Source organism: Chaetura pelagica, unplaced genomic scaffold (assembly GCF_000747805.2).
Source record: "Chaetura pelagica isolate M959 unplaced genomic scaffold, ChaPel_1.0 scaffold1098, whole genome shotgun sequence".
In the NCBI taxonomy this organism is placed as follows: domain Eukaryota; kingdom Metazoa; phylum Chordata; class Aves; order Apodiformes; family Apodidae; genus Chaetura; species Chaetura pelagica.
In genome coordinates, this window is record NW_009954179.1 from 402,118 (window position 1) to 411,680 (window position 9,563).

Below are 9,563 nucleotides of genomic sequence, written 5' to 3' on the forward strand. Positions count from 1 at the left end.
GGAAAGAGAAGGAACTATTTCTAAAACCTAAGGCCAAAAAACCCTAAAGTTCATTGTTTTATACCATCAGCCCTGACAAAAATACAAGAATACCTGAATGAATTCTTAGAGGCTGCTGTTCTTAACAAACTAGGTCCTTTTGCTAGATTTGAGCATAAAACTTGTGAGTTCTTTTTCACGCTTAACAAATATTACATGTTATATATAAACAGTTAAATGAAAGCCAGTAAAATGAGGGAACCAAAAGGAACAACTACAAATACTGTGTTCATGGCTTTTCCAGTGTGTCCTTTAAAATGTGCCTAGCATGGGATTATTATGCAGTATTTTATCTTATAGGACATATTCCATACTCAACTGCCTTTGTTGGTTTTAGCTTGGAGCATATTTTTAATAATATTTTGATACATCTTTCTGTAAGCACAGATACTGCATACAAATCAAGTATTTGAAGAATTTGCAGGAGCAAAGCAATTAGCATATTCTAAATTAAGCCCACAATGAAAGATTTCTTGCAACTACAAGCAACAGCTATAAATAAAATCTGAGGCAGCACTAATAGGCCAGAAAGCAGACTGAAAAGAAATGGTGTTGTGACAACATATAGAAATAAAAGTGATTTAGGACACACAGCAGTTCTGAGTCAGAAGAGGAAAAAGATGTTCCTTTCACGTGCTGAGGGTCTTACCTCACGAGAAATATACATTCCACATAAAAGGAAGAAAAAAAAAAGGAAAATAAAACACTTTTATAACCACATCTTTATGGACAAATGACCTTCAAAAGGAAGCTTTGCAATGAAATACAATGAATAAACAGCTTGAAAAAATAAAATGTCATTAAGGAAAATATGGGTCATTATGATGTAAAACACAGATGAGAGGTGAAAAAAATCCAAAACAAAGCCAAAAACCCTGTTTGCCTGTCTTGCTGAAATATTTTTAAATTACTTCTGCTTTCTCTCATTCATGAAAGTTGAAATTGACCCTTGCACATATAGACAGTGACAGCTATGAAAAGTGATGAGAAACGATGTCTTTGTTTGATATTTAATAAGAATTCATTTTTACAAGGTATGCAGCCTAGAGTATTCCCACCTTTAAAATGAATTGGCAGGTACTGGCAATTCATTAAGCATTAACCCAATGGAATTTACATAAATATAATCCTCTGTGGTGTAGGTGTGGTTTAAATACAGGAACTTAACCAAGAAATTGTATTTCAAGTACCATGCAAATTGAACAAGTTGTTCTTGCATTCATGATTATGTAATTTATTTTGGATGATTCAGTGCTAATTATTATTCAAAATCTGCCCAAAGCACTATGATGTTTTTGTCCATAGATTAATTGATGTTACACTCCAGCAGTTACATCACAGAGCAGGAGGGCATGTAAAATCAGTGAGTTTTGAATTGGGTTTCCTTTTTCACTATTCACTTGCAATCTCAAATGGCAAACCTAAAAACTCAACACAACATCAAAGTTTTGGCAAGACTTCTATCAAGGACAATTCTAACACTACTAACAGCAAACATCTTTCAGCTTTTGCTATTTACATTTCTTTAGTATAAAGATTGAAATCTCCAGGAATATCACTATAAAATTATTTCATAAAGAAGAAATATCTCTTGTTATATCAAGCTAGGCATTAGAGAAGGAAAAGAAGGACTCATTTTACAATGTTTCTTACTCCTTGGCAAAGCACTGAAGAATGAACATGCACTTATTTCATACATATAGATATAGATAGATATATATAATTCAAAATGCAGTAGAATCCTAGAATGACATTTGAGGTATATCAAAATAATTTTTTAAATGTTGTTTGCTGATACTTATGCATGTGGAGCTATATGCATTAATTTCAGTTTTTCTCCACCAAAACAGACAGGAGAACTCTGTCTGTCTTTTGATAGGTATCACTAAAATGTAAAGAGAAGGCACTCCCATGCTACTGAAAAATTAGACTGTCATCTAAAAGAGAATCCATTAGGCCCAATGAATTTAAATTCTTTTGTTTGCTTCATCAAAGTAAATAATTTCAGATCTATCACATTTAGATGTTCCTGAATAACAAAGATATTTCTGTACTAATGAATCCTAATTAAATCTTACTTAGGACAGACATGAAAACATAAAGACAGTATTAAGCTGGAGCTCAATGAACATACCTGAGAAATTTCTGGTAGCCAGCATGGTTGTCAAAATGGCCCCCTGTGCACACACACATTTGCTCAAATTAGCATCACACTTGTGTAAAATTCTGAACGTGTACGTGACACAACAAAAAGGAAAACACACGTAAATTACAGCAACTCTATAAATTAACCCTGAAAGTATGGATTTTCTGTGCATTACTTATCACGTGTGATGCCACGAAGGCAGAAATTGTAATTTAATCCTAATTACACCTCTCAGTCATCTCAAGTATTTACCATTTATGAACATATAATGCACAAACCACGAGTACTCACAGGCACAGTCATCAGCAAGAAAGTACATAGCTGAATATAAACCAGACCTTACTCAAGTGATCAGATTCTTTTTTAGGTTGGAAGAGGAGTTTATTCGTAATGTGGTAATTAGAAAAGTTCACATCAGCAAAGTTATCTTGTCTGATGAGGTGAAAAAAAGGAATAATCTAAAAGAATAATCTTAAGGATTTTTCTTCAATGTAGTATTTTAATGTGTATCAATGAAGATAACTGTTATTCTTTTGAATCCAACCAAATTATGCTACGTCCTACTCACTTCCACAAAAAGTTGAAGATCTTCATGCCAAAAGCTGATCATCTATCAAACAGTTCATTCAAGCATAATTTTCAAGAAAGAAACTGCTTAGGGATCATTAGTTTTCTACACAGAACACAAGCCACCATTCTTTTATCTTTCCAAAATTAGCTACTCATCCTTGCAGAAGTTTTCATTCTTACCTTTAGTTTTCTTCTTGCATTGAATTTCTTCAAGCAATCTACAGTCTCTTGTCTGTGCATCATAGAGGCAACAGTAGAACGTTGCTAAGAGAAGAAGAAAAGAATCATTTTAAGGCACCCAGCCAGACGTCTAGCATTTTAGTTACTCTACAACATACATATTACAACCCACATGGTCCAAAACTTAGGCCTTTAATTTCTACCCTGTCTGACCGCCCCTTTGTGCAGGTTTCTACACATTTGGGAAACGTCCAAATCAACAAAACCAAGGCCTCATTTCACTCAGCCTTTCCCACGTGAGACAAACAGGGACTAAGAAAAACAGAGCATCTTAGAACTTGGTTTATGCAGTGTAAGAATCAAAGTGAGATACTGTACTAAGACTTTGGAAAACATGTTTTACAACAAGAAGGAAATTTTTATTCACCATTGGTGACAATAGGTGAGGTACAGCAGCAGGAAATATTTCAGAGGAAATTCAGTGGTACCTGTATTTTCTCTGTAACTTGACTTATTTTGCATCACAATATTAAAGGCAAGATAATGCAGCCTACTGGAGTGAATAAAGAGCTGGGAACCAGCTATATGTCTCACTGTGACTTTCAAAGTACCACCCCAGATTACCTGCAAAGTCACAGCATAGAAACTATTGAGAATTGGAAAGTAGTCCTGGATCCAGTAACAGTCAGGCAACCTCTGCTACCTGCTAGCTGACTTTATAAAGTCCCTTAATTTCCTGCCTTTACATTTCATACTTATCATAAGACTACAAGGAAATGAAGATGTTAAGCAGTATCTAAGTCAAAGTTACCTTCTTGTACCTATCTTTTCTCTCTGAGAATTTAAAATAATGCTCTAATTTTGGATCTTCTGCACCACAAAGTCAAGGCAAAGGAGTTAATTTCTGCAAAAATCTTATCGCAGGCTGAGACTTCAATATATGACACTATTGACTGTATCTGCACAAGTAAGGACAAAAATTATTCCCTAAGAAATTATTCACCTTCACTATATGCACAAGGAAACAACCATAAGCTGATTTATCTGTCAAATCATCCAGTTAAATTTGTGGAAATGACTTACACAGATCCATGGGTGCTTTAGTGCTTCTGATGCTGTGATACGTTTTGCTGGGTTGATGGTGAGCATTTTATTGATAAGGTCTTTTGCTTCAGGAGTCACTGTATCCCATTCTGGTGAGGGAAACTTTAGAAAACATAAGTATGTGTATATCATCTTGTACAATCCTCACACAATTTTACCTAAGGATTTTAATTGATGCTGTTTCTGTAACATTAACTGCTAGCACAACCAACCAGCTTTAAGGGGGGAAATGCAGTTTGCTACAATGAGAAGTCTGAATTTTCCAGTTTTGTAAAGAGTGATTTTCTCCTTTACTATTTTGACTTTTATTTATTGGGTTCAAATGCAAAGCATTTCTGTATTTACAATAACATGGTACCAACTGAAATTCATAAAATGACATATGGCAGAGAGAAGAAAAAATTCCAGTCATCTGAGAGGCACTTAGGGCAATCCTACTTTCTCTTTTAATAAAGACAAAAATATTAAGCATTATTATCCAAACTCCTTGTTTGTTATCTTTCAATGTAAATCTTAATGCTAAATGTATAGTTAGCATATACAAATCTAACTCATTATTAATAAATGACCCCCAGCTCAGCAAAATATTTATACAGGCACTCAAAGTGTCTGCTCAAATGCAAATGAAATGAAAAAAAACACACCTTAAATTATTATGCTGGTTTTGGCTGGGATAGAGTTATTTTTCTTCAGAGTAGATAATGGGGAGCTTTTTCACTAGGAAAACTTCACAGATTGTAAGTTTATTTTGCTAAAAAGCCATAGCACAGCAACTCCCTTTCGGTCCGGGGCTGGATTCAAGTAAGAGCTCAAAAATTACGAGGTTCTGTTTTTTCCTCTTTGTCCTCCACAACTAAATTAAATTTGAGTATCAATAGCCCTCCGTCTCTTTAATTTAATATACTTGGATGATATTGCAACATTCATAAAGTCACCAAATCATCAGCTCTTATTTACCAACAGTTCTAATGCTTTTTGTTGGAATATACATAGATAATAAAACTATCCCTTTTGAAAAGCTCTGTAGCAGCTTGTATTTCCAAAAGTGGGCACACAACAACAGCACCAAGCATTAAGGTGTATATTTAGGAAGCTTAAAGCTTCTTAAAAACAATTTAGAGTAACTGATTGGTTGAAGTAATAAAACCACAAAGAAAAATACAGTCCCTTGGCAACTGAGAGAGGTCACAGAGGGTAACATAAGCTTGCATGACTCATACAAGGTCCAAACTATGAAAGCTTGGAGCATAGGGAAATTAGATTTAAATTAGCATAAGATGTTCCCATCCCAATAAGGTTGATGACAGTAAAGTGACATTTACTAGATTGAGTCACTCATAAAGATAACCAATACAACAAAAATGTAGGAAATAATTCTAGTTTCACTTTTCACTATAGGAAACTCCTGTGTAGTGGTACATCTACAAATAACTGACTAGACAGAGGATGGTACATACATCATAAGCACCAGCCTTGATCTGCTGGTAAAGCCTGTGCTGGTCTTCATCCCAGAAAGGAGGATATCCCACCAGGAGGATGTACAGAATGACACCTGCAGAAAATTCACAGTAGCATTAAGTAATTTTAAGAAACAAACCCAAGAAATTCACTTTGCACCTGATAACCAAGTAAAACAAATGGTTCGAGAGTATTCAGCTACAGAAAAACACTGCCTGGAGAAAACAGTCAATGCAGGGTTCACAAGATAAACTCCTCTGAGCAAAAATTAATATCTGACACAACATTTTATCAGAGACACTTAAGATAACTCTCTAGATGAAGAAATAATTTTCAGCCATCATGGATGCTCTAGGAAAATTAGGTTTTTACCTCTGGTTTTATCGTGGCTTGTCCTGGTATCTATAAGGTTGTGTTTTAACTAATCTCATGCAAAGAAAATTTGGGCAACTCACTTGATATATATATAAACACATGGTCAATAGGAAATAAAAAAGCCCACCTGCTAGTCTTACAGAGATGATTCACTATGACTAAAGAAAAGTGCTTTCATAAATACAACCAAATAAGCGTGGGTTGGAGTAAAATAAGGAAGCCACCAGTTGTTCTCAGCTAGGTAGCAGTCACTTGCCACTACCTTAAACCACACTGTTTCAAGAACTGGATGATACAGTAATTGCTCTGCACTCCAGTTCACAAAACATTTAGTTCCACAGTTTAAAACTGCAGTTCTAGTATATTGGTCATATCAGGTTTTAGGCTGCTTGTGAACTATAACTTCAGCCCAGCTCATGGTAGAATTGCTCTGTTTACTAACCAGTTAGGCATCATGTGCCTGCTGCTATTATTTTAATACTCTTGTGAAAGAATGTTGTGCAGACATGACCAAGAGTGTCTTGACAACACATCTTCATAAATAAAGAAATAAATAAATAAAGCTGGTAGAGTAACAAAAGATCTGATGACCTCTTCTAAAAATTAAGATTGAATTTTACTAAATACATATTATCTGATGAAGAATACCCTGTACTCTGGATATAATATCTCTCCCTCAAAATAATATACAGTTGACCGAACATGGTCTTGAAGAACAATATCTTACCACATGCCCACATATCCACAGGTTTTCCATAAGGATCTTTTCGTAATACCTCTGGAGAAAGGTATCCTGGAGTGCCAGCAAAGCCTGTCAAAACACAAGGCAACTATTCTCAAAACTGTACATGCTCCACAAAAATCAAGTGATTCCCATCTCAGCCCACAAGACACCATTTCCCAAGCCAGCCATCATTTACCACTTCATTTTGTACATTTCTTTTCCCCACCAACACTAGGCACTCCAGATTCGACAGTGGTGTCAAGGATCTGGTGACAGGGCAATAGGGGAAGGTTCCCAGAAAGTTTACAAGATAGCTAACAGCATTTCACTTGTGACTTCTGCGTGAAGGGAGACCTCAAGCAGTGAGGAAAAGGGAGACCTCCAGCAGTGAGGTGAGGTGCAAATACATCTGGCTCAGGGTCAAGGTCAAAAGAATTAGGAGAATGGGAGGATCACAGGAAACATTAACTGAGTGGTCTGCTTGGAGATACTAACTGAAAGACCAAAAATTCAGGACTGTAACTGGGTTGGTTTTTCTAAACCATTACTATATTTCAAGTTATTTTTAAATAGCCCCAAACTATAAAGACTGTAAACGACTTGCATTTCTGGGAGTCTATCAGCTGTGAGGGCTGTTACCACACACAGATTTCCACTGACATTTACAGGAAACTAATTAACAAAACAGAGGGACATCTGAGCTACAGCACCTTAACTATCAAAAGCGTTTAATGAGCCCTGATCAGTCTTATGGGAGGGCTAGTTTCTGAGGAAGCTTACCTATGGAGAGACCTCTAACTTAGAGTAAAAAAATAAGTAAAAACACAGTTCAAATTTCTTCACACAGAAGAGGAAACATAATTCAGGCAATGCCAGGTGGTGGCAAAGTAAATAATGTTCAGAGACACTCAGGAGTAGCTTTCACAAGAGCACCACTGGTTGCTACTTAATATGAAGACGACCAACTTGGGCTCAGCTTTTGCTGCTCGTATTTCACACAGCTACTTCTAATACCAACTTTCCACTGCAAAACTCGTTTCTGTGAAGTCATCCCACTTCTGGAAGCCTCCTTACAAAAGTTCACAAAAAGCCTCTCTGATGTAATCCAGCCTTTAAAATTTATGTGCCCTTCATTCTTTATTCATTACCAGCAGTGCTTTTTTCTCTAAGGAGAAATGCAAAATGTAGATATAAATGGAGACTTTTCTTAAGACACTGTAAATGATAAAAACTTAATAACCAATAACATTCTGTACTGTTTCAGTTAGTAGGTCTGCTCTTTCAAGCATCTTTGCCTAAAAGAAATGCTTGGAAATTCTTGAAAGGTGAGAATTTAGTGGCTTTCATGAAGGACCACATGTCATTTCTGAAATACCACACAGGATCCCACAAAGCTTCTGAGTGATGGTGATAATGTATAAAGTGCACAGCTACAGAAAAAGGAAGCCTTTGCTGTAAAGTTGGCAATCATTTCAGGGTGGGAGGAGGAAATGAAGGAACATATTTGGTATATTCTAATGAGAATACAGCTACAATATTGTAATGAAAAACAAGCTTGGTTTTTGCAGTCTCCTGATATGGGAGCTATGAATTGTTACAGTAATATCACACAGGAAACACATCTTAAGCTCCTTTGAGAAGCTGAAAAATACATGTTCTAGGTAGCTTTAGAGTGATGTTTAATATGTCTTCTTGGCTGTAGTTCTTTACATTAATATTTTTGTTCATTTTGAAGAGAAAGTACAGTTGTCCTGAATTTACAGCTTATCTGACTTTCCAGTCCATAAACATGACTATGCATCACTTGAAAATAAACTTTAAGGACAAAATATTAGCAGTTTGCTAACTTGATCTCTTGATAAAGACACAGAATGGGTCTAAACAGGAATAATCCATATGGTTTTAGTACATACTCTGAAGCTGTTTGTAGCAGGAAACACAGAAGAGTGCACAGTCATGATTCCAGCAAAAAAGAAATAAGGTACTGAAATTGTTAACGACTCTTTATTAGGTAATTCTGTAATTGGTCAGAGGAATCCCAAAACAAGCTGACTTTTCTGAAAGCTATTGCTAAACTAGTTAAACAGCTAAAAGAACTCACAAAGCTGGAAACTGGTTATGACTGCACAGTGTCAAAAAATGACACAATTACTTTGTACTCCTATCATCACAGGATTTAAATAAGTATCCAGAGGACCAAGACAAATGCTGTGCTTTATTGAGGCCCGTGGTGCATGAGATAACATGTTACCCAGCCTAAACAGCTTACATTCTCAAAACCCTCTTATGCAAAGATTACACATATATACTTTGCTTCATAAATGGCGAGTACATCTTTTGAGTCAAACCTGGATTGAAGGTTAACTATAGTCACGCAACATAAACTGAAATTAATGCAGAGAGCTGTATTTTAAACACACAGCACAAAAAGATTAGTGCTTTAAGCCCTGCTCTCTGCTTTCATCAGCCCCCTGCCAGACTGACAGCCTTCTCAGCATCACCCCTGCAAGGACTGCAAAGTAAACTGGCAGAATAAAACCCATTAGTTTAAACAGTGTTTAAAAGTTATGTATCTTTTCTAACACACTTTTGACTCAAGATCCAAAAGATCAAATCTATACAACCTAAATTTAATGCAACTAGCAAACTCATCCAGTGAAGCTACTCAAATTACTTAAGTGGTGCATATTTTAGTCCTAGAAGCAAGGCTGGACTTAATTTAATGGACCAAACTAAGACTAAACAGCGAGTTAACTGCAAGTCCTTCCACTGACTCCAGCAGAGGGCAATGAGTCAGCTGCCTGGGTGAACCTGTCAGACACTTTCCCAGAAAATTCAACACCTGCTGACAGGGTGCGGTATTTTAGCTAAATCCTGGAACATTTTCTACAGAGAGGCAGGGAACAGGTTTGTTTTACAAACCAGGGAAGCATTCCACGGTATCCAAACACACAGAGCTCCCGGCAG

The 9,563-nt window shown here is 36.2% G+C and overlaps 1 protein-coding gene across 1 annotated transcript in view; it reads right to left on the reverse strand.

Annotated features, from left to right (window-relative positions):
• Positions 1-9,563, reverse strand: part of CAMK2D (calcium/calmodulin-dependent protein kinase II delta) — a 144,890-nt gene that overhangs the window by 32,343 nt on the left and 102,984 nt on the right. Inside the window, exons 7-11 of the mRNA XM_010002853.1 lie at positions 6,600-6,683; positions 5,497-5,591; positions 4,019-4,141; positions 2,936-3,019; positions 2,174-2,216 (exon numbers count right to left, since the gene is read on the reverse strand). Coding sequence (XP_010001155.1) covers positions 2,174-2,216; positions 2,936-3,019; positions 4,019-4,141; positions 5,497-5,591; positions 6,600-6,683 — 429 coding nt within the window. The remainder of the gene's footprint in view (positions 1-2,173; positions 2,217-2,935; positions 3,020-4,018; positions 4,142-5,496; positions 5,592-6,599; positions 6,684-9,563) is intronic.